Genomic DNA, 24,014 nt, shown 5'->3' with positions numbered 1-24,014 from the left:
TACAAGCTTCAGCATTCGCCAGTCTTCCCAGCTGAGTTGTTGTTGCTCCTAGATGTTTCCACTTCATAATAACAGCACTTATAGTTGACCGGGGCAGCTCTGGCAGGGCAGAAATTTGACGAACTGACTTGTTGGAAAGGTGGCATCCTATGACAGTGCCATGTTGAAAGTCACTGAGCTGTCATTCTACTGCCAATGTTTGTCTATGGAGATTTCATGGCTTTTTGCTCGATTTTATACACATTGTGTCTAAAATAGTCTAACGCACTAATTTGAAGCGGTGTCCATACTTTTGTGTATATATAGTGTATTTGACACACATCGACATAAACTACCGCACCACCAGAGGACCAGAGACGACCAGGAAACATATCAAACTCCCTCCCAGGAACCAGTCCCAACACCCAGTGTGGCCCAGGAACCTGTCCCAACACCCACTGTGGCCAAGGAACCTGTCCCAACAGCCACTGTCGCTAAGCAAGAGACCAGGCCTTACTGGAAGTGTGGGATGAATAAGACTAACCAGGTGAGAACCAGAGAGGCACTGATTCAGCCCCCAGCTGTAAGACTGGCTCAGGACCCACCCAGGAACTGCTCCCACCTTTGGTTCAGGAAACTGACCATCCAGGTGGACATCATCCCTGTGCTGGTCCAGGAACCTCTGGAGCAGGAAACTCTGGACCAGGAACCTCTGGCCCATGAACCTCTGGCCTGGGTGGAAGCCTTCTTGGAGTTGCCTACTGAAGGCCTGCCTTCCTGAATTATATTTTTTATTAGGATCCCCATTAGCTGATGCTATGATGTCAAAAGGTCGCTGGTTTGAATCCTTGATCCGACAAGGTGGAAAAATATCATACTAAATGGTGTGTCTCGGATTTATGTACAGAATAATACAAAATGCTCTGAGACCAGGTTGCAGCTCCAGCTGTGAGTTTATCATTGGAAATTCTCTTGCAGAGAGGGGTGCCCTATAACAATCATGGCATTCCTCTCAAATTCCATTCCCAACTCGATGTTCAATTACTTTATATCAATCTATTTGCAACGATTGATTTGGTCTAGTAAATGTAATTTGCCTGATGATGCGCGACTGGAGGAGTTTCGTACAGCGCATTTTTGTCCACATTCCATCTACTCGCCACCTCACCTATATTACCTTTGAACTTTTCAAAAGGAAGCGTGAGAGGATGCAGGAGTTGAACAAATCCAATTGAGAAAAGGCCACAATGTGATGATGAGTGAGTCATGATGCTGCTTTCAAGACAACAGGTTGGAAAGTCGAAGATGTCTGAGTTTTCAAACTTGGAATTTCAAGTTGGATGACCGTTCAAAAAATAAAACCTAGTCTGAGCTTGTTTTTTTCAGAGTTCCCAGTTGTCTTGAACCATATAGATAGCTAAATAGATAGATAGATAGATAGATCGATAGATAGATAGATGACTTATCTTTGTATCTGTGCCATTATAGCGTCTATGACAGCACCATTGAGGCAATCTCTATTTGAAGTAGTCAATTTTCTTCTTCAGGACTGGCTGATCCCTCCTGATGATCCGGTAGGACATAACTCCAACAGGGTCCCCAGGAGGGATAAGCCAATGAAGTTGGAAGTCCCACCCAGTTTACTACATTAAAATGGTGGAAGACCTCAATGGTGCTGCCCATACTAATACAGCCTTTTGGCCACTAGAAACCTCTATCATTCTCTATGTCTTGAACGCACGGAAGTCAGAGATTTCCGAGTTCCCAGTTGTTTTGAACCCAGCAAAGGATGATGTCAGAGTTTCTGATTGGATATTTTATTTCAGAATGTATTAAAATTAGTTATACTTGAAATCCCAGCTGTTGTCTTGAACCCACTGAAGTCGCACTTAATGCGATTTCCGAGTTCTTCAGAGTTCCAAGTTGTCTTGAACGCGACATTGGCAACAAACGTGTGGATACTCCTCACTCACGTACCAATCGGAATTTCAACTTCAATCTCTTCCTCGTTGACTCCTTTGAAAAACAGCAGCGTCGATGCCGACTCTTCCTCGGTGACTTCATTCAGAAATCGGATTATTTTCTGCCCTTCTTCTCCATCTCCGCGGCTCAGCAATTCCTCGAAACAACCTGGCTCCGGCAAATAAAAACAGCAACATACCCGGTTTCGGATCCACTCCACCCGCGGGTCGTCGAGGGACATTTTATCCCTCAATTAAGTTACAACAAAGTACTAATGTTAGCTTTTAGATAGCTAACTTCAAAATGTGTCGTTTGTTGATGTAGCTAGCTACTTGCAACCAACTGACAGCCTCATGTCACTATGGCAACTGGTCAACTTTCTGTTTCTGTGAGCCATGCGCCCCCTTTGTCGCCCTCCAGTCGCAACATCTGATAGTCTCGCGCGTCGCTTGGGCACAGGTGTCTGGCGCAAAAGTAACGCCAATGACATTAACATTTTCAGTCAAATTCAACTTTATTCAGTCAGCTTTATTCACCTGTTACATTGACAACATGTTCACCATTATCTGATATAAAATAATTCAGCAAAGGCAAAACAGAGGAATGTATGCATACCACTAACATAAGTATGGAGTTAATGATGCGAAGAAATCAAATGTTTACATTATTCTTTAAAATAAATAAGATTAAAATAGACTACATTAGAATAGGTAAAGACATTTACAGCAAGCCCTTCAACAAACCACACACATTGTGTAATCAAGGATTAGAAGTTAGAGCCATTGCTAATCAGACTTCACATCTAAGAGTTAGTGGTCATCATAGTTATAGAAAAGTATTTTATAACCCCTATTTTTTACATTACCTAGACATATTCTCAATTGCATACTCCTGGAGTCCACTCTCCTCGCCTCCTCAAAACCCATTGGATGAGAATGCCAGAGGTCCTTCCCCTCTGAACTTCTCCAATGGGTTTTGAGGATGCGAGGAGTATGCAATTGAGATTCTCCCCTAGTCTCAACTTCACAGCAGCATTTCCCATAGGATCCTGCTTTAGGGGCATCTTTAAGCATCACTAAGATACAGCACATTACTGTTTGATAACACAGTAGGTGAGTTTACAATGAAATGGTGCAAGCTCCCCATAATGTTAGAGTTCCATGTTACATGGTAATCACAATTCAAACAATTAGCTCCTCTTCAGAGGATTTAATACCATCATTAGGACATAAAACCAATATTGATCAAAAAAAGCAAAAATTATCTAAATAAAAAATTATAACTCTTTCTTATTTTTCCATCTTGAAGGTACAATTACCCAACAGCATGAACTACATTCTCTTGCTATGGTGCTACAGGATGGGAATATAGCAAAAAGCTTTGGAGAGAATTGATCTCTGCACTGGTCCAGTGCCTGCTTTTCCTGCCTTATTCATAATCAGGGATTGTTGGTGTCATTAAATGGCTCTTGACCAGCAGAACTATCTCTGTGAAAGGATGTCTTGAGCTATACTTTTCATTTCCATCCATGGAATGGGCCGTTTAAGGAGTAGTCTTCCACAAAGCGATGGAGGCATAAGAAATATGTGTTAGAACTATTTTGTCAGCATTCAGCACAACACGGTATGCATACTTTCAAGAGTGATGCACCACTTTTTTAAGCCTGTCGTAGTCATTCAAATGTTAATTTCTCATTCAAACTTTATCACTCTATAAAATAAAATGTACATCTCTCCCACATTCATCCAAAAATACTTTTCATTTACAAACATGACTGAAGGAGGCTTTTCCTTGCACAGTTTTGGTAACCCAGAATATCATTCAATTGAAAATAGAGCATGATACGCTGAGATTTGGTTGTACTTATGTAAGGCAGTCAGTCAGTGCAACAAATAGTAGAAAAAACAACTATGAAATTGGACTGTATGTCGATGAGGCTCAATAGAAGCCCGGGTACCAATCTGTTTGTGCCATCATGCCACTCCTTGTCATGTAGGTGTGCCATGATGGCACAAACCGACTAGTACCCAGGCTAGCTCAATAGCACTGGATCCTGCTGGCACATTGTGGCAGTTTGCCTCTGGGAGGGCAGAAGCATTGTGTGTCCCATTCACAGCAAGCCATCATGCTCAAAGCTGGAGGGCAGGAGGGAGAAGGCAAAGGGAACAAACTTGATTCCAGTCCCAGTGTAGAACTTATTTTGGAACTCCACCCTATGGAGACAGAACAGAGATCACTAAATATAGAGTAAGCATTAATAAAAGCATTATAAAGGCATGATGTGTTGAATTTTTACACATATTTCCTGTCCTTCACTCAATTCTGCAAGTATAGTGAGTAACTAACCAGTGCAGCCTGAGAGCATGGAGGAAGGCAGACAGTCCCTCCATAACCAGGAGGATAGACACAGTGAGCACAGCGAATATCCCAAACACTGGCACCAGAAACATGACGCCCAGGCTGGTGTCCATCCGCAGGCCCAACCGCATCACCATGGACCACAGCACCTCCGACAGCTCTGGGGGTGCAGGGACAAACAAACACCGTCAAATCTCTGATTGATTCATTTTATTTAATCATTTAAAAGAAGAAGGTTGCTCCAGTCAGAGAACATTACATACATAAATAATTATCCTCTCTCAATATAAAATGCACTTTAAATGTTTATCCTTCAAAGATTAATACAAATAATACAAATTTGATGTGGTCTGGTGATGCTCACGGGCATGTGCAAGACTCAGAGCCCAGAGGCGCAGGTAGGAGGCTGTGTTGGAGATGCAGCCCAGGCAGTACTCTATGGTGTGAATAGACTGGTGCAGGAACATGTCCCCAAAGTCAAACTGTAAAACACAACACACAGACAGGAGGACCTGTTACTTTCGGGACCCGTAGTGTACTGATGCCTGAATGAGAGGCTAGTGGGAGGTGGTGATTGTGTTGTCATCAGCTAACCTCCTCTTTCTGCTGCTCTCTGCTGGTGGAGAGGTCACTGGGGACACTGCCCTCCTCCATGTCATTTGCCCTCATCAGGGAGAGCTCCTCCTCGCTGTGCCGCCGCACACGCTCATAACCCTGTTGACACACACACCACACACACTCTGCATGTTAAAACCGGAGCACACTCCTATAAACAGACTACACACACACCACCATAGACTATGTTACAACCAGAACACAGACTCATATATGGACACACTACACACACATGCTTATGACTCGTAGCTCAGCTAGAGTTACAAACTCAAAGCCTCACCCTGTACATTCCAATGCGGTTGGCTCCTCCGTTGTGCAGCCAGTAGAGGTAGACTGGTTTCCCCAGCAGTAAGACAGGCACTGATAGTAGAGCAATGACCACCAGGAACACCTGCAGCCCAACCTACAGTAGGAGAGGGAAAGAACAGACAGGTCTGTTACAGTCTCACTGAAGTAGCTTCAGAGCGGGTTTGTCTTGTATACATGTCTTCACTGAGCGAGTGGTCCTTCACAAGTAAGGGTTTTAGTGAGAAGTCCCAGTTCTATATGCATATTCAGTGGGTGTGTCCCAAATAGCACACTATTCCCTATAGTGCATATAGGGAATAGGATGCCATTTGGGACACAGACACTGTTTGAACACACGTGTACCTGTCCTGGGAAGAGGGATGGCACCCCGTCCCCCTGCATGAGGAACATGTTGATGAAGTGGATGAGGATGCTGGGGGCCATCTGGGAGTCGCGTGCAGAGAAGGCCAGCCACTTGTAGATGATCATGAAGACCAGGTAGCCAAACAGGCACAGCAGGAACAGCATCTCCGGGAGGAATACCAAGTACAGGTTGAACTTTTTCCTAAAATGCCTACACAGATAGACACAGACAACAGAGCTTTAAAGTGCTTTCATAGACACACAAGGGCTGCAAAGTGTGGGTAGAGTGTGTGCTGTAACTCACAGGTGGTTGAAGACACCTAGGATGACCCCGAAGCTCATGTGACTGATACCAACGATCACAGACATCTTCATCTTGTAGGAGTTCAGAAAGGTCAGACGATTTGACGCCAAGTTCCAAATCTACACAGTGGAAGAAACAAGGAAAATAACCCCATCAGGTTGAGGTATGGACAGACTACATCACAGTCAGACTGATGGGATTGTTATTAAAACATTGAAATGACAATGAGTAATGGTCCATGGCTTACTTTATTGGACCTGGTTGGTGAGAGGCAAATGTGCACGGTTATGAAGAGACAGGGAATAACTTGTGTGTGTAGCGAACATAGAGAAAAGACAAAGCAGTTTGTGACCATGGATCATAAAGCCATGTACTTACCGGGTCAATGCCCAAAGGGTAGGGTCCATTGAAAACCCCAGGGACATTGGGATCAAGGGTCAGAAAGGCATTGGTGCGGAGTGTGGAATCCCTTTTAAAGAAAATACAAAAGTGAACAATTAAAAGAGCAAGCTATCAGGTGATGTAATCTTTAATGTCGCATACATCTTTGCAATTGTTATAATTAATGTATAATTTAAAAACCAGTATGGCCAATCAATGATAGGACATCAAAAATCAAAACATATTGGCACTGAGTTGTGATCATGTGGCCTTTCACCCTGACCTAACCATCTCTGTAATCTCAGGAACAGATATTACAGTACAGAACATATTACAGTCAGTACTTACCAAGTCCAATTTCCAGAATTAAACATGGCATTGACTCTCCAGCCCGAGCCAAAGATGTTAAGAGACTTGGAGAAGCAGTCGTTGTAGATGAGTCCGGTATAGACCGAGAACAAGCCCATCATAAGGATGATGTAACGGCCCTCGAAGAATGTGTTCCAGATCTGAGCATACAAATACACCATTGTCAGCGTAGGGGGAAACATCCAGCTAAGCACAACATTTACCGTTTGCTTATTACTCATAGCTCATTTAGACCAGAAACAATTTCCCCACACAACCGGACAGCATCCCAAACGGCACCCCATTCCCTATGTAGTGCACTACTTTTGGCCAAATCCCTATGGCCCCTGGTCAAAACTAGTGCACTACGTAGGGAATAGGGTGCCATTTGGGACGTACACACTGGCAGCCTCTCCTCTGCCCCTCTCACCTCGTTCCTGGTGCGTTTCAGTTTGCGATTGTCCTCATACAGCACCATCCAGAGAGCAAACAGAGCCATGATCACACCATGGCCCAGGTCTCCAAACATCACGGCAAACAGGAAGGGGAAGGTGATGATTGTGTAAGGAGCTGTTAGACACAACAGACAATACATGATACATCATAATTCCTCCATATACACATTCAACTATCAATAAAGTGTAAACCTTTATTGTCCATTCTTGTTAGGAGTGGACATGTGTCTTTGGCTACAGGCATGTGGCTCATACAAATAGCAAACAAACAGAAAACATAAAAAGCAGCAGGCCTAATGATAGAATGTGATATAATCCTAAATGTAGTAATCAGCAGTCATTGGCTGGCGAGGGCGTACTGTACCTGGGTTAACCTCTCTATAGTTTCCCACTCCATAGGCCTCCACTATGTTCTGGAAGCCTGATGTGAACTTGTTGGTCCTTATTAGGGTTGGTGGAGTGTCGTTGCTGGGAATACGGTTGACAAAAGAAGGCACCGTGGCTCCACTTTTCCTCTGTCAAGGTAAGCCAATAATGTCAAGACAGTGGCTTTTCAGACTGGGATTATTGCAATGTTAGCCTATTAAGGTTGCATGGAGGATGTTTGAGTGATGGCAACCCAATTATTTGAGACATCATTTGTTTTCTCCAAATGGAGACAGAATCCTAACATCTCAAACAGTTAGTTAGTTCAAATATTTTAGACCATTCAAGACCGTTCAAATACACATTGACCATTTAAGCCTCGCATTTAGAAGCCTCATTTAAGCCTTTTAAGCGCTAAAACCCCTGGCAGAACCTTGGCATGGACTGCTGTCATTGAACTGAATGTGACCTTATATTATGCAAGTCATTAACCAGTGTAATGTAATAATGGACAGAAGCCCTGGTAGCCTTCAATTGGGGCCCAACAGGACCCATGACTAGACTAGTTTAATAAATAAAAACAGAGCCATATATTTAGAGTTGGGCAATTGAGGTTTCTGCATTATGATGCATTTACATGACACTACAACATTCTATGGCAGCCATGTTAGCGCCTCATTAACATTACAGTACATGGAGAAAAATGTCTAGAATGAGCATTATGATGCATTTACATGACAGTTCAAAATTCTATGGCAGCCATGTTATCGTGTATAAACATTACATGGGAATATTAAAACAATGCTATGTAACTGAAAGTCTAGAATTATAACAATATTCACAATTCAAAAAGTTGGCCCAACTCTCTAAATACCTGGCTCTGTCTAAAATGATCAGAGGTGGTCAAGACGAGAACAATTAGCCTTTTTCTACCACAACCAAAACCCCATTATTAAAGCAGGTCATGCTGACTGGGTGTGTGACTGTTGGTTTAGCCAAATACTGAACAAAGTGTAGTTAGAAGGAGGGGTCACAAACAATGACATTACAATCCAAAACAATAAAAGAGTTAAGCCCAACGATGACATTACACAGGGAGCCATTGTAACAGGGAGCTGACTCACTGAGCCTTCCTCTAATGCCCTCCGCAGGATGGGCAGATCGTTGACAGGGCACCACACCTCGGCTATCAGGCACTTGTTGGTGACGTCAAAGCTACACAGGTTGAGGATGTGGTAGATGGCCTTCATCTTCTTAACCTGGATGACCCAGGTGTAGACGGACTCAGAGGCCTTGTTCAAGACTTGTCTCAGGTAGTCCTCTGTCCTGTGGAGTACCTGGTGGAAGCCGGGTGGGTGGGTGGGGGGGGTGGTATTAGTGTGACATTTTAACTAATGGGAGGGATTTCACATTCACTCAGAATATCAAAAGGGTGTGTAGAGTTGACATAGACTCGTTGAGCACAGCCTCCATTGAGTGCAAGGGCCCATAGCTTGTTTGGGTATTGAAGAAAAGGTATTTTTGGCACGAGATACAGTTGGGTAAATTATGAATGAATGTCTAAGAATGTTGTGTGAGGGCTAGAGAATATGCAATGAACATGCCAGGGAGGGAATTTGAGTCGGTGTGCTTTAAGTTCTGGTACGTGCGTGTTTTCGCACGAGGGGGGAAGGGAGGAGGGAGAGTCAGCCTTCAGCTGAGACCTTATGGAGATCACGTGCTGGGACCAGAGGTTAATTTAGTTGTTTTTTTCTTCAGAGGTAGAACTTCTGATCAGTCTTCCAGACTGCAAGGCACAAGCAGAGTCAAGTGACCCCAGAGTGGTCACGCTCTGGCGCCTGAGTGAGAGCACTCTCCCTATCGCTCCTAAAACTCTACCCCTCACACTCCATTCTGCTTCTTTCCAAGAAGTTATAATCTTCGCCGTAGCCGGAAGCACGAGGCCCATTCTTTAAGGGATACTGTTTTAATGTCACCATTGGCCTGTATCTTTGTAGTGACTGTATATCTTTGTAGATGGGTAAAAAAAAATTAAAAGCAGACATTGAATATTGCTTTGAGCATGGTGAGATTTTGTGTCACTGGCCTACACACAATACCCCATAACGTCAAAGTGGAATTATGTTTTTAGAAAGGTTTACAAATTTATAAAAAATGAAAAGTAGAGTCAGTAAGTATTCAACCGCTTTGTTATGGCAAGCCTAAATAAGTTCAAGAGTAGAAATTTGCTTAACAACTCACATAATAAGTTGCATGGACTCACTCTGTGTTTAATAATAGTGTTTAACATGCTTTCTGTATGACTACCTCATCTCTGTACTCCACACATACAATTACCTGTAAGGTCCCTCAGTCAAGCAGTGAATTTCAAACACAGATTCAACCACAAAGACCGAGGAGAATTTCCAATGCCTCGCAAAGAAGGGCACCTATTGGTAGATAGTAAATATTTTTTTAAAAGCAGAAATTGAATATCCCTTTGTGACGTTATTAATTACATTTTGGATGGTGTATCAATACACCCAGTCACTACAAAGATACAGGGGTCCTTCCTAAATGAGCTGCTGGAGAGAAAGGAAACCGCTCAGGGATTTCACCATGAGGCCAATGGTGACATTAAAACAGTTACAGAGTTTAATGGCTGTGATAGCAGAAAACTGAGGCTGGATCAGGCAAGGATCAACAATCAATTTGACAGAGCTCTAAGAATTTTGAATAACGGGAAGAATAATGGGCAAATATCATACAATCCAGGTGTGAAAAGCTCTCAGAGACTTACGCAGGAAGACTTACAGCTGTAATCGATGCCAAAGGTGATTCTAACATGTATTAACTCAAGGGTGTGAATACTTACAGTACCAGTCAAGTTTAGACACATGTACTCATTCAAGGGTTTTTCTTTATTTGTATTATTTTCTACATTGTAGAATAATAGTGAAGAAATCAAACTATGAAATAACACATATGGAATCATGTAGTAACCAAAAAAGTGTTAAACAAATCAAAATATATTTTATATTTGAGATTCTTCAAATAGCCACCCTTTGCCTTGACAGCTTTGCATACTCCTGGCACTCTCTCAACCAGCTTCATTAGGAATGCTTTTCCAACAGTCTTGAAGTAGTTCCCACATATGCTGAGCACTTGTTTGCTGATTTTCATTTCTCTTTGCTTATTTGCGGCTGTTCTTGCCATAATATGGACTTTGCCTTTCACTAAATAGGGCTATCTTCTAAATACCACCCCTACACAGTCACAATACAACTGATTGGCTCAAACACATTAAGAAGGAAATAATTTCCACAAATTAACAAGGCAAACCTGTTAATTAAAATGCATTCCAAGTGACTACCTCATGAAGCTGGTTGAGAGAATGCCAAGAATGTGCAAAGCTGTCAACAAGGCAAAGGGTGGCTACTTTGAAGCGTCTCAACTATAAAATATATACTGCTAAAAAAAATAAAGGGAACACTTAAACAACACATCCTAGATCTGAATGAAAGAAATAATCTTCTTAAATACTTTTTTCTTTACATAGTTGAATGTGCTGACAACAAAATCACACAAAAATAATCAATGGAAATCCAATTTATCAACCCATGGAGGTCTGGATTTGGAGTCACACTCAAAATTAAAGTGGAAAACAACACTACAGGCTGATCCAACTTTGATGTAATGTCCTTAAAACAAGTCAAAATGAGGCTCAGTAGTGTGTGTGGCCTCCACGTGCCTGTATGACCTCCCTACAATGCCTGGGTATGCTCCTGATGAGGTGACGGATGGTCTCCTGAGGGATCTCTTCCCAGACCTGGACTAAAGCATCCGCCAACTCCTGGACAGTCTGTGGTGCAATGTGGCGTTGGTGGATGGAGCGAGACATGATGTCCCAGATGTGCTCAATTGGATTCAGGTCTGGGGAACGGGCGGGCCAGTCCATAGCATCAATGCCTTCCTCTTGCAGGAACTGCTGACACACTCCAGCCACATGAGGTCTAGCATTGTCTTGCATTAGGAGGAACCCAGGGCCAACCGCACCAGCATATGGTCTCACAAGGGGTCTGAGGATCTCATCTCGGTACCTAATGGCAGTCAGGCTACCTCTGGCGAGCACATGGAGGGCTGTGCGGCCCCCCAAAGAAATGCCACCCTACACCATGACTGACCCACCGCCAAACCGGTCATGCTGGAGGATGTTGCAGGCAGCAGAACGTTCTCCACGGCGTCTCCAGACTCTGTCACGTCTGTCACGTGCTCAATGTGAACCTGCTTTCATCTGTGAAGAGCACAGGGCGCCAGTGGCGAATTTGCCAATCTTGGTGTTCTCTGGCAAATGCCAAACGTCCTGCACGGTGTTGGGCTGTAAGCACAACCCCCACCTGTGGACGTCGGGCCCTCATACCACCCTCATGGAGTCTGTTTCTGACCGTTTGAGCAGACACATGCACATTTGTGGCCTGCTGGAGGTCATTTTGCAGGGCTCTGGCAGTGCTTCTCCTGCTCCTCCTTGCACAAAGGCGGAGGTAGCGGTCCTGCTGCTGGGTTGTTGCCCTCCTACGGCCTCCTCCACGTCTCCTGATGTACTGGCCTGTCTCCTGGTAGCGCCTCCATGCTCTGGACACTAGGCTGACAGACACAGCAAACCTTCTTGCCACAGCTCGCATTGATGTGCCATCCTGGATGAGCTGCACTACCTGAGCCACTTGTGTGGGTTGTAGACTCCGTCTCATGCTACCACTAGAGTGAAAGCACCGCCAGCATTCAAAAGTGACCAAAAAATCTAAACGTCTGTGGTTACCACCTGCAGAACGACTCCTTTATTGGGGGTGTCTTGCTAATTGCCTATAATTTCCACCTGTTGTCTATTCCATTTGCACAACAGCATGTGAAATTTATTGTCAATCAGTGTTGCTTCCTAAGTGGACAGTTTGATTTCACAGAAGTGTGATTGACTTGGAGTTACATTGTGTTGTTTAAGTGTTCCCTTTATTTTTTTGAGCAGTGTATTTTGATTCGTTTAGGTTACTACATGATTCCGTGTGTTATTTCATAGTTTTGATGTCTTATTCTACAATGTAGAAAATAGTAAAAATAAAGAAAAACCATGGAATGAGTAGGTGTGTCCAAACTTTTGACTGGTACTGTATGTAGATGAGATATTTCTGTATTTAATTTTCAATAAATGTGCCAAAATTCTAAAAACATGTTTTTACTTTGTCATTATTGGGTAGTGTGTATAGATGGGTGAGGGTAACACATCTATTTAATCCATTTTGAATTCAGGCTGTAATAAAATGTGTAAGAAGTCAAGAGGTATACAGTCAAAGTCGGAAGTTTACATACATCTTAGCCAAATACATTTAAACTCAGTTTTTCACAATTCCTGACATTTAATCCTAGTAAAAATTCCCTGTCTTAGGTCAGTTAACGTCGGTCCCGGAGCTAACATCAATTATTCCAGAGCTAGCCAGCTGAAGAGTTCCATCAGCCACTCCTGGGCTACAATCACCTATCCGGACCCGTTTTACTGCCGATGCGGAGCCCCATCGGGCCTTCACGACTGGACTACCGACGTTATCTGCCCGAAGGAGTTATCCAACTGGCCCCTCCGTCGTGACGTAACCTAAACGCCCATCTGCGGCCCGCTAAGACTATCTGAATAGGTCTATCGGAACATTTTCTTGGACCACTATAACTATAACTATTTTGCCAATTGGACTGGTCCCCCCTACCACACGGAACCCCACTAATCTACAGACGGAAACGCACGAGGTGGCTAAAAACAGACCTCCCTCCATCTTCTGCCAGCTTGCTACCTATGGCCCGGCTAGCTGTCTGAATCTCACTGGACCCTTATGATCACTCGGCTAAGCATGCCTCTCCTTGATGTCAATATGCCTTGTCCATTGCTGTTCTGGTTAGTGTTTATTGGCTTATTTCACTGTAGAGCCTCTAGCCCTGCTCATTATACCTTATCCAACCTTTCAGTTCCACATACCCCCACACATGCTATGACATCTTCTGGTTTCAATGATGTTTCTAGAGACAATATCTCTCTCATCATCACTCAATGCCTAGGTTTACCTCCACTGTATTCACATCAAACCATACCTTTGTCTGTACATTATACCTTGAAGCTATTTTATCGCCCCCAGAAACCTGCTCCTTTTACTCTCTATTCCGGACGTCATAGACGACCAATTCTCATAGCTTTTAGCCGTACCCTTATCCTACTCTTCCTCTGTTCCTCTGGTGATGTAGAGGTGAATCCAGGCCCTGCAGTGCCTGGCTCCACTCCTATTCCCCAGGTGCTCTCTTTTGATGACTTCTGTAACCGTAATAGCCATGGTTTGTTTCATGCATGTTAACATTAGAAGCCTCCTCACTAAGTTTGTTTTATTCACTGCTTTAGCACACTCTGCCAACCCGGATGTCCTAGCCGTGTCTAAATCCTGGCTTAGGAAGTCCACCAAAAACTCTGAAATCTTCATCCCTAACTACAACATTTTCAGACAAGATAGAACGGCCAAAGGGGGCGGTGTTGCAATCTACTGCAGAGATGGCCTGCAGAGTTCTGTCCTACTATCCAGGTCTGTCCCCAAACAATTTTAACTTCTACTTTTAAAAATCCATCTCTCTAAAAACAAGTCTCTCACGGTTGCCGCCTGCTATAGACCACCCTCTGCCCCCAGCTGTGCTATGGACACCATATGTGAACTGATTGCCCCCCATCTATCTTCAGAGCTCATGCTGCTAGGTGACCTAAACTGGGACATGCTTAACACCCCAGCCATCCTACAATCTAAGCTTGATGCCCTCAATTTCACACAAATTATCAATGAACCTACCAGGTACCACCCAAAAGCCGTAAACATGGGCACCCTCATAGATATCATCCTAACCAACTTGCCCTCTAAATACACCTCTGCTGTTTTCAACCAAGATCTCAGCGATCACTGCCTCATTGCCTGCATCCGTAGTGGGTCAGCGGTCAAACGACCTCCACTCATCACTGTCAAACGCTCCCTGAAACATTTCAGCGAGCAAGCCTTTCTAATCGACCTCGCCCTGGTATCCTGGAAGGATATTGACCTCATCCCGTCAGTAGAGGATGCCTGGTTATTTTCTTTAAATGCCTTCCTCACCATCTTAAATAAGCATGCCCCATTCAAGAAATTTAGAACCAGGAACAGATATAGCCCTTGTTTCTCTCCAGACCTGACTGCCCTTAACCAACACAAAAACATCCTGTGGCGTTCTGCATTAGCATCGAACAGCCCCCATGATATGCAACTTTTCAGGGAAGTTAGAAACCAATATACACAGGCAGTAAGAAAAGCCAAGGCTAGCTTTTTCAAGCAGAAATTTGTTTCCTGCAACACAAACTCAAAAAAGTTCTGGGACACTGTAAAGTCCATGGAGAATAAGAACACCTCCTCCCAGCTGCCCACTTCACTGAGGATAGGAAACTCTGTCACCTCCGATAAATCCACCATAATTGAGAATTTCAATAAGCATTTTTCTACAGCTGGCCATGCTTTCCACCTGGCTACCCCTACCGCGGTCAACAGCACTGCACCCCCCACAGCTACTCGCCAAAGCCTTCCCCATTTCTCCTTCTCCCAAATCCAGTCAGCTGATGTTCTGAAAGAGCTGCAAAATCTGGACCCCTACAAATCATTTGGGCTAGACAATCTGGACCCTTTCTTTCTAAAATGATCTGCTGAAATTGTTGCAACCCCTATTACTAGCCTGTTCAACCTCTCTTTCGTGTCGTCTGAGATTCCCAAAGATTGGAAAGCAGCTGCTGTCATCCCCCTCTTCAAAGGAGGGGACACTCTTGACCCAAACTGCTACAGACCTAAATCTATCCTACCCTGCATTTCTAAGGTCTTCGAAAGCCAAGTTAACAAACAGATTCCCGACCATTTCGAATCCCACCGCACCTTCTCCGCTATGCAATCTGGTTTCAGAGCTGGTCATGGGTGCACCTCAGCCACGCTCAAGGTCCTAAACGATATCGTAACCGCCATCGATAAGAAACAATACTGTGCTGCCGTATTCATTGACCTGGCCAAGGCTTTCGACTCTGTCAATCACCACATCCTCATCGGCAGACTCAATAGCCTTGGTTTCTCAAATGATTGCCTCGCCTGGTTCACCAATTACTTCTCTGATAGAGTTCAATGTGTCAAATCGGAGGGCCTGTTGTCCGGGCCTCTGGTCGTCTCTATGGGGGTGCCACAGGGTTCAATTCTTGGGCCAACTCTTTTCTCTGTATACATCAATGATGTCGCTCTTGCTGCTGGTGAGTCTCTGATCCACCTCTACGCAGACGACACCATTCTGTATACTTCTGGCCCTTCTTTGGATACTGTGTTAACAACCCTCCAGACGAGCTCCAATGCCATACAACTCTCCTTCTGTGGCCTCCAACTGCTCTTAAATACAAGCAAAACTAAATGCATGCTCTTCAACCGATCGCTGCCTGCACCTGCCCGCCTGTCCAGCATCACTACTCTGGACGGTTCTGACTTAGAATATGTGGACAACTACAAATACCTAGGTGTCTGGTTAGACTGTAAGCTCTCCTTCCAGACTCACATCAAACATCTCCAATCCAAAGTTAAATCTAGAATTGGCTTCCTATTTCGCAACAAAGCATCCTTCACTCATGCTGCCAAACATACCCTCGTAAAACTGACCATCCTACCGATCCTCGACTTCGGCGATGCCATTTACAAAATATCCTCCAATACCCTACTCAATAAACTGGATGCAGTCTATCACAGTGCCATCCGTTTTGTCACCAATGCCTCATATACTACCCACCACTGCGACCTGTACGCTCTCGTTGGCTGGCCCTCGCTTCATACTCGTCGCCAACCCCACTGGCTCCAGGTCATCTACAAGACCCTGCTAGGTAAAGTCCCCCCTCATCTCCGCTCACTGGTCACCATAGCAGTACCCACCTGTAGCACGCGCTCCAGCAGGTATATCTCTCTGGTCACCCCCAAAGCCAATTCCTCCTTTGGCCGTCTCGCCTTCCAGTTCTCTGCTGCCAATGACTGGAACAAACTACAAAAATCTCTGAAACTGGAAACACTTATCTCCCTCACTAGCTTTAAGCCCCAGCTGTCAGAGCAGCTCACAGATCACTGCACCTGTACATAGCCCATCTATAATTTAGCCCAAACAACTACCCCTTCCCCTACTGTATTTATTTATTTTGCTCCTTTGCACCCCATTATTTCTATTTCTACTTAGCACTTTCTTCCACTACAAATCTACCATTCCAGTGTTTTACTTGCTATATTGTATTTACTTTGCCACCATGGCCTTTTTTGCCTTTACCTCCCTTATCTCACCTCATTTGCTCACATTGTATATAGACTTATTTTTCTAGCCTTCCCTGTAGCTCAGTTGGTAGAGCATGGTGTTTGCAACGCCAGGGTTGTGGGTTCGATTCCCACGGGGGGCCAGCACAGGAAAAAAAATGTATGAAATGTATGCATTCACTACTGTAAGTCGCTCTGGATAAGAGCGCCTGCTAAATGACTAAAATGTAAAAATGTACTGTATTATTGACTGTATGTTTGTTAGACTCCATGTGTAACTCTGTGTTGTTGTATGTCGAACTGCTTTGCTTTATCTTGGCCAGGTCGCAATTGTAAATGAGAACTTGTTCTCAACTTGCCTACCTGGTTAAATAAAAAAAATTAAAAAAAGTTAGGCTCACCACTTTATTTTAAGAATGTGAAATGTCAGAATAATAGTAGAGAGAATGATTTATTTTAGCGTTTATTTCTTTCATCACATTCCCAGTGGGTCAGAAGTTTACATACACTCAATTAGTATTTGGTAGCATTGCCTTTACATTGTTTAACTTGGGTTAAACGTTTTGGGTAGCCTTCCACAAGCTTCCCACAATAAGTTGGGTGAATTTTGGCCCATTCCTCCTGACAGAGCTGGTGTAACTGAGTCAGGTTTGTAGGCCTCCTTGCTCGCACACGCCTTTTCAGTTCTGCCCACACATTTTCTACAGGATTGTGGTCAGGGCTTTGTGAATACCTTGACTTTGTCTTTAAGCCATTTTGCCACAACTTTGGAAGTATGCTTGGGGTCATTGTCCATTTGGAAGACCCATTTGCAACCAAGCTTCAACTTCCTGACTGATGTCTTGAGATGTTGCTTCAATGTATCTACATAATTTTCACTCCTCATGATGCCATCTATTTTGTGAAGTGCACCAGTCCCTCCTGCAGCAAAGCACCCCCACAACATGATGCTGCCACCCCCGTGCTTCACAGTTGGGATGATGTTCTTCGGCTTGCAAGCCTCCCCCTTTTTCCTCCAAACATAACGATGGTCATTATGACCAAACAGTTATATTTTTGTTTCATCAGACCAGAGGACATTTCTCCAAAAAGTATGATCTTTGTCCCCATGTGCAGTTGCAAACCGTAGTCTGGCATTTTTATGGCGGTTTTAGAGCAGTGGCTTCTTCCTTGCTGAGCGGCATTTCAGGTTATGTCGATATAGGACTCGTTGTACAGTGGATATAGATACTTTTGTACCTGTTTCCTCCAGCCTCTTCACAAGGTCCTTTGCTGTTGTTCTAGGATTGATTTGCACTTTTCGCATCAAAATACGTTCATCTCTTGGAGACAGAACGCGTCTCCTTCCTGAGCGGTATGACGGCTGCGTGGTCCCATGGTGTTTATACTTGCGTACTATTGTTTGTACAGATGAACGTGGTACCTTCAGGCGTTTGGAAATTGCTCCCAAGGATGAACCAGACTTGTTGAGGTCTACAATTTCTTTTCTGAAGTCTTGGTTGATTTCTTTTGATTTTCCCATGTCAGGCAAAGAGGCACTGAGTTTGAAGGTAGGCCTTGAAATACATCCACAGGTATACCTCCAATTGATTCAAATGATGTCAATTAGCCTATCAGAAGCTTCTAAAGCCCTGACATCATTTTCTGTAATTTTCCATACTGTTTAAAGGCACAGTCAACTTCGTGTATGTAAACCTCTGACCCACTGGAATTGTGATACAGTGAATTATAAGTGAAATAATCTGTCTGTAAACAATTGTTGGAACAATTACTTGTGTCATGCACAATGTAGATGTCCTAACCGACTTGCCAAAACTATAGTTTGTTAACAAGAAATTTGTGGAGTGGTTGAAAAAACAAGTTTTAATGACTCCAACCTAAGTGTATGTAAACTTCCAACTTCAACTGTAGGTTAGGACATTTTGTGAAATAGCACAGTTACAAATAGAAATCAAACTGGATGGACATCAGAAATAGAGGAAGGGTTAAAAACAGGACTAAAAAAAGAGGACTAAAATACTTTCTGAAGGGACTGTATTTCAACAGCTAAATTCAGCAGCAAGAACACCTTAATCTGTCGATAGCTTATATTTTAACAAGCCAGTGACGTTAGGGAGAGATCTCTGGAGTTAACCTTTTCTGGTTACAGAATACATGGGTGTAATAATAAAAAGAAAACATCTGTATTTTTAACTGTACAAACTTGATAGTCAAAAAGTTATTTTCATTACTTAAAGTCCTAGTCTTTAAGTAATGAAAAAAAATGAAAAACCATAACCCACTATGTTGTTGCTCACAAGGATTTTAGAGAGCTTACAGTGTGCAGGTCCTGGATGCGAGTCCTGAGTCCCTCCACAACATCATTCCTCTCCTCATTGCTGTTGGGGTATGGATACACGTGACAGTGGTAGCTGAGGGGCAAAAAGATAAACTCCATGATGTTATCACATAGGTTAAAGCCACAGTCTTCAGAGCTTGTTGGGGGCAACATAACAGGCCTAATGGTTTGACAGGGAATCACCTCAGGCTGAAAGTGTAACAGGTCAGTTGGAGAGGTGTTTTAATTACCAGTCACAGATCTTCTTGACTTTCTGACCGATCTGCTCACCCCAGTAGGAGATGAGGAAAACCACACTCTTAGTTGGCTCACCCTGCAATAACCAGAGAACAGGAAGCGGTTTAGAATATAGACACGGTAAGGCTGAGGTGAGATGTTCTACCTCTCACAGGCCCAACAGGGATGCTGTTAAATTTAGCTACGTGGTAAGCAGTACCTTATTATTTTATCTCACACTCAACCATTTAGAAAAGGGCTAAGAATCTCTCTCAGGCAGAACAACATTGACCCACCGTGTCAGGGTCCTCCAAGTACTCGTCAATCTCAGAGTAGCTAAGGATGGTGTAGCCCTTACACACTCTCCACAGCATGCGCTCAAAGGCCTCTATTTTCCTTCTCTGAATCAGCCCTGATATAAACCTGCAGGAGTGAGGGTGAGATAAACAGGGTATTACAGTAAACAGGCACAAATACCCAAGTGTGTACAAATATATATGACTGCTGATAGCCCTTTACCCCAGTTTGGCCCCTAGTCGCTGCATGCTGCTGTAGTCCATCATGGAATCCTTTTCTAGGAAGGGGAACTCCTCATACTGGACCTGCGGGGGCTCACACTGTGAAACATAACCCCAGTGTGAGGACACACACAAAACACATACACCCCCATAACACATTGTTAGAAAAAGGGCAAGAATTTGCCCATGCATGAATGAATAAAAGACAAGCAGCAAGATTTTGGCTAGCCCCAGATGTATCCCCAAAACATCCTCTAGAAAGAAAAAAAAGAGAAAAGAAAGCCTCAATGTTATGCGCTAAGACAAATCATGTGACACTAAGATTTGCTCAGTCTCCTCATGAAGCAAATCAAAGCCAATGCAAGTGCTCTTAAGTCAAACTGAGTGGCAAAGCGTTATACAGTGGTGGGATCCTGCTTTGTGGGGAAGCTGTTGGACCTACCTCTGCGCTGCGGTGCACAAAGTTGCGTGTGATGCGCAGCATGTGTGTATACTCTGTCAGCTCCAGGAGGTTCTTCTGTAGCTTCTCCTTATTCCTGGTCACCTCGCTCAGCTCCACCTCCAACCTCTGCAACTGCTCCTGGAGACAGCCATACATACAGAGAGTCAATAGCAATGGCAATACGGGATGTGTCCCAAATGGCTCCATATGTTCCCTATACAGTGCACTACTTTTGACCAGGGTCCTGGTCAAAAGTAGTGCACTATATAGGGAACATATGGTGCCATTTGGGACGAAGACAATACTTCATTCTTATGATAAAAGGATTTATAACGTTCTAGAGAACGAGACAGGTAGGGTGCACTAACCATTATAACTAGGACATGCTTGGGCAGGGGTGCAACCGGGTTCACTTCTCCCTCTGGAAGTGGGAGGTCTGCCCTCTTGATTTCTCTTAGAAGGTACCCTGTCAAAGATGCAATGAAGTCTTAGTACACAACACACAGAGTCACTGCGTTCCAAACAATCCATTTGTTTCAAATAATACATGTATATCAATAAGCTTAATCTGTTGTAATTTACACTGTGTTTTTCATCAAGCCCACACTAGGCCCAGGGCTAAGAGTCTCTTTAGCCCTGGGCTAAGAGATTTTAGCCCGGGGCTAAGCGAGTGTTCACACTTGCACATTCTAAAGTGGACTAGCACCAACCTTAGCCCAGGGCTAGCTGGCCCTGCTCCGCAGCAGGGTTAGCACCGACTTTTCAGGGGTTAGCCCCAGAAACACGGTGTCAAAATATCCAGTATTTTACGGGGTCAAGAACAACACGTAGAATATTCACTGTCAAATTTTATTTTTAATGGAGCACATTTTCTCCTCTCCTCAGTTCCTGACCGCATATGCTGCCCTAGAAATAGAATGAATGGTACGGGCGTACTCATTCAAGTCAATGATGGCATAATGGTTGGACTGGCGGCCATTGAGAGTATACCCATAGGAGCAAAGCAGGGAGCAGGAAGGCAGGAAGTAAAAGCGGGAAGTAAAAGCAGGAGGAGTACACATCAATATGGGTCATCACTAGTTAACACAGCCACAAAGTCTTAATTATGTCTAAACCCCGCTGGAGATTATGAATATGAGGTTAAAAAGGTAGACTCAGCAATATGACGCAGATGCAGAAAGTAAACAGCATAGTGGGTCAATTTCTTGAACAACATAGCTTTGAAGCGCAAGCCTCAGCTTCTCAGCTGTTTTGGTTCCCTGGCTACCACGCTGTAACAGTGTGAAGCTGCGCAGATACTGTGTGTGACAGAGAGCGAAGTCTTACATGTCAATATCTACAGTACTGCTCGTAGCTTCATTTTGCTGAATCTAACATCATTTGAATGGACATTCTACATTACCATGGAATGTAGAACGTTTGCTACAACACCTTGATTGTTTCAGCAAGGAGCAAAAACGTTTAATAACGTTGTTAAGAGTCCATATTACCGCAGAAACGGACTCAACTGCATGAATGCCCAGCCATCCAATCTTCAGTTTTTTTTTTTTTATGGTTATGGCGGTTATTTTATTTTCATGACGGTCTTCATAACTGTTGGTTTCACGGTTATACGGTAATTGTGCCAGCCCTAGCAAAAACATTGTCAGAGTTGACAGAAAATAATAATGTTCCACACATTTTGTCGGAGTTTAGAGTGATGAAAAGTAGTCAGCCAACCGCTCTCTCACATCTCATCATTGAGCAGCCGAAACACACACTCAGAGTGCAGGGAGCGGGAACAGAGAGACAAGCAGCTTATTGATACTATTAAACTGAGGAAGTTGCTGTATTATCAGGCTCGGATAGGGGAGGGCCTGAACGTCGCAGGCATGGGTAGAGCTCAGGCTTAAATTCAATGCCCGTTCAGGACTAGATAGGACTCTAGAATGTAACATTGGACGGGTGCAGGGGTGGAAAGAGTACTGAAATGTCCTTATAAATTAGAAGTACTGCTACTTTAATGACATTTTACTTAAGTAGAAGTAAAACTACTGTTGGAAAAAAAGTAAAAGTAAAATGTAGGTCATTTAAAACGTGATCAGAGTCAAAGTAATTAAGTTACTTTTAAAATAAAAACATTGACCTTGATAATTAGCTAATTTCTCTAAAGTTACCTGAACGTTGTTACACATGATCTTTTCCATGCAATGACATTCACTCACTCATTCACGCTTTCCCTCAGTCACTAACTTTTCTCCATCTTCCACTCACACACCCCATTGATTCATTCGGTTTAGTATTTCCCAAATTCCATTTTCTCGGTTATATTTTTCATGGTTTATGATTCTTTTCATTTTTTTTTTTTTTCACTATCAAAATTACAATTATTTATAGAATGCAACAAAATTGGATGTTCTGAGTCGATGTTAAACCTCTCTGGGACATGTGGGACGCTAGCAGCCAGTGAAATAGCAGGGTGGTAAATTCAAAACAACAAAAATCTCATAATTTAAATTTCTCAAACATACAACTATTATATCCCATTTTAAAGATAATCTTCTCGTTAATCCAACCACATTGTCCAATTTCAAAAAGGCTCTACGGCGAAAGCATAACATTAGATTATGTTAGGACAGCGCCTAAACAAGAAAAACCCCACAGCCATTTTCCAAGCAAGGAGAGGCGTCACAAAAAACAGAAATACAGCTAAAATGAATCACTAACCTTTGATGATCTTCATCAGATGACACTCCCAGGACTCAATGTTACACAATACATGTATGTTTTGTTCGATAAAGTTTATATTTATATCCATAAACCCCATTTTACATTGGCGCGTGATGTTCAGAAATGTTTTGCATCACAAAACTTCCGGTGAATGAGCACATCAATTTACAAAAATACTCATCATAAACGTTGATAAAATTTACAACAGTTATTGAAAGAATTATAGATATACTTCTCCTTAATGCAACCGCTGTGTCAGATTTCAAAATAGCTTTACGGCGAAAGCACATTGTTCAATACTCTGAGTACAGAGCTCAGCCATCAAAGCAAGCTATACAGTTACCCGCCAAGTTCTGGAGTCAACTAAACTCAGAAATAGTATTATAAATCTTCACTTACCTTTGCTGATCTTCGTTGGGAATGCACTCCCAGGACTCCCACAAGAAATATTAGTTTTGTTCGATAAACTCCATATTTATGTCCAAATACCTCCGTTTTGTTCGCACATTCAGATCACTAATCCAAAGGCATAATGCGTGAGCGCAAAACCCGAGATGAAAAGTCAAATAGTTCCATTACCGTTCGTAGAAACATGTCAAACGATGTTTACAATCAATCCTTAGGGTCTTTTTAACATAAATCTTCGATAATATTCCAACCGGACAATAGTGTATTCATTACAGAGGAAAAAGAAGGAGCGGCGCACCTGCGTGAGCGCACAGTAAACAACTCACTGGTCCCAGGCTTGAGACAGCTCTTATTCTCTGCCCAGTAACAGTAGAAGCATGAAACAAGGTTCTAAAGACTGTTGACATCTAGTGGAAGCCTTAGGAAGTGCAAAATGACCCCACAGACACTGTAGTTTGGAAAGGCAATCAGTTGAAAAAACTACAAACCACTTCCTGGTTGGATTTATTCTCAGGTTTTTGCCTGCCATATGAGTTCTGTTATATTCACAGACATCATTCACACTGTTTTAGAAACTTCAGAGTGTTTTATATCTAAATCTGATAATAATATGCATATCCTACCTTCTG

General features: G+C 43.2%; 2 protein-coding genes across 5 annotated transcripts in view; both read right to left on the bottom strand.

The window, feature by feature from the left end:
- dnah10 (dynein axonemal heavy chain 10) overlaps positions 1-2,341 on the bottom strand; it is a 61,152-nt gene extending 58,811 nt beyond the window's left edge. The window contains exon 1 of the mRNA XM_082968542.1: positions 1,957-2,341. Coding sequence (XP_082824668.1) covers positions 1,957-2,182 — 226 coding nt within the window. The 5' untranslated portion in view covers positions 2,183-2,341. The remainder of the gene's footprint in view (positions 1-1,956) is intronic.
- Positions 2,342-2,436: 95 nt separating this feature from the next.
- The window catches only part of LOC106584979 (V-type proton ATPase 116 kDa subunit a 2), a 42,478-nt gene continuing 20,900 nt past the window's right edge, over positions 2,437-24,014 (bottom strand). The window contains exons 3-20 of one of the 4 annotated variants that reach the window (XM_014170681.3): positions 20,637-20,734; positions 20,269-20,406; positions 19,828-19,925; positions 19,605-19,731; positions 19,323-19,405; positions 19,072-19,165; positions 8,544-8,756; positions 7,418-7,568; positions 7,029-7,168; positions 6,599-6,759; positions 6,248-6,338; positions 5,870-5,988; positions 5,566-5,776; positions 5,195-5,317; positions 4,894-5,013; positions 4,636-4,781; positions 4,288-4,459; positions 2,437-4,154 (exon numbers count right to left, since the gene is read on the bottom strand). In XM_014170681.3, the coding sequence (XP_014026156.1) occupies positions 4,137-4,154; positions 4,288-4,459; positions 4,636-4,781; positions 4,894-5,013; positions 5,195-5,317; positions 5,566-5,776; positions 5,870-5,988; positions 6,248-6,338; positions 6,599-6,759; positions 7,029-7,168; positions 7,418-7,568; positions 8,544-8,756; positions 19,072-19,165; positions 19,323-19,405; positions 19,605-19,731; positions 19,828-19,925; positions 20,269-20,406; positions 20,637-20,734 (2,303 nt within the window). In that variant the 3' untranslated portion in view covers positions 2,437-4,136. The remainder of the gene's footprint in view (positions 4,155-4,287; positions 4,460-4,635; positions 4,782-4,893; positions 5,014-5,194; positions 5,318-5,565; positions 5,777-5,869; positions 5,989-6,247; positions 6,339-6,598; positions 6,760-7,028; positions 7,169-7,417; positions 7,569-8,543; positions 8,757-19,071; positions 19,166-19,322; positions 19,406-19,604; positions 19,732-19,827; positions 19,926-20,268; positions 20,407-20,636; positions 20,735-24,014) is intronic. The other 3 variants (XM_014170682.3, XM_014170680.3, XM_014170683.3) reach the window with 3 other exon arrangements.

This window comes from Salmo salar, chromosome 24, assembly GCF_965601325.2.
Source record: "Salmo salar chromosome 24, fSalSal1, whole genome shotgun sequence".
Taxonomy (NCBI): domain Eukaryota; kingdom Metazoa; phylum Chordata; class Actinopteri; order Salmoniformes; family Salmonidae; genus Salmo; species Salmo salar.
This window is presented reverse-complemented; position numbering and strand designations above follow the sequence as displayed.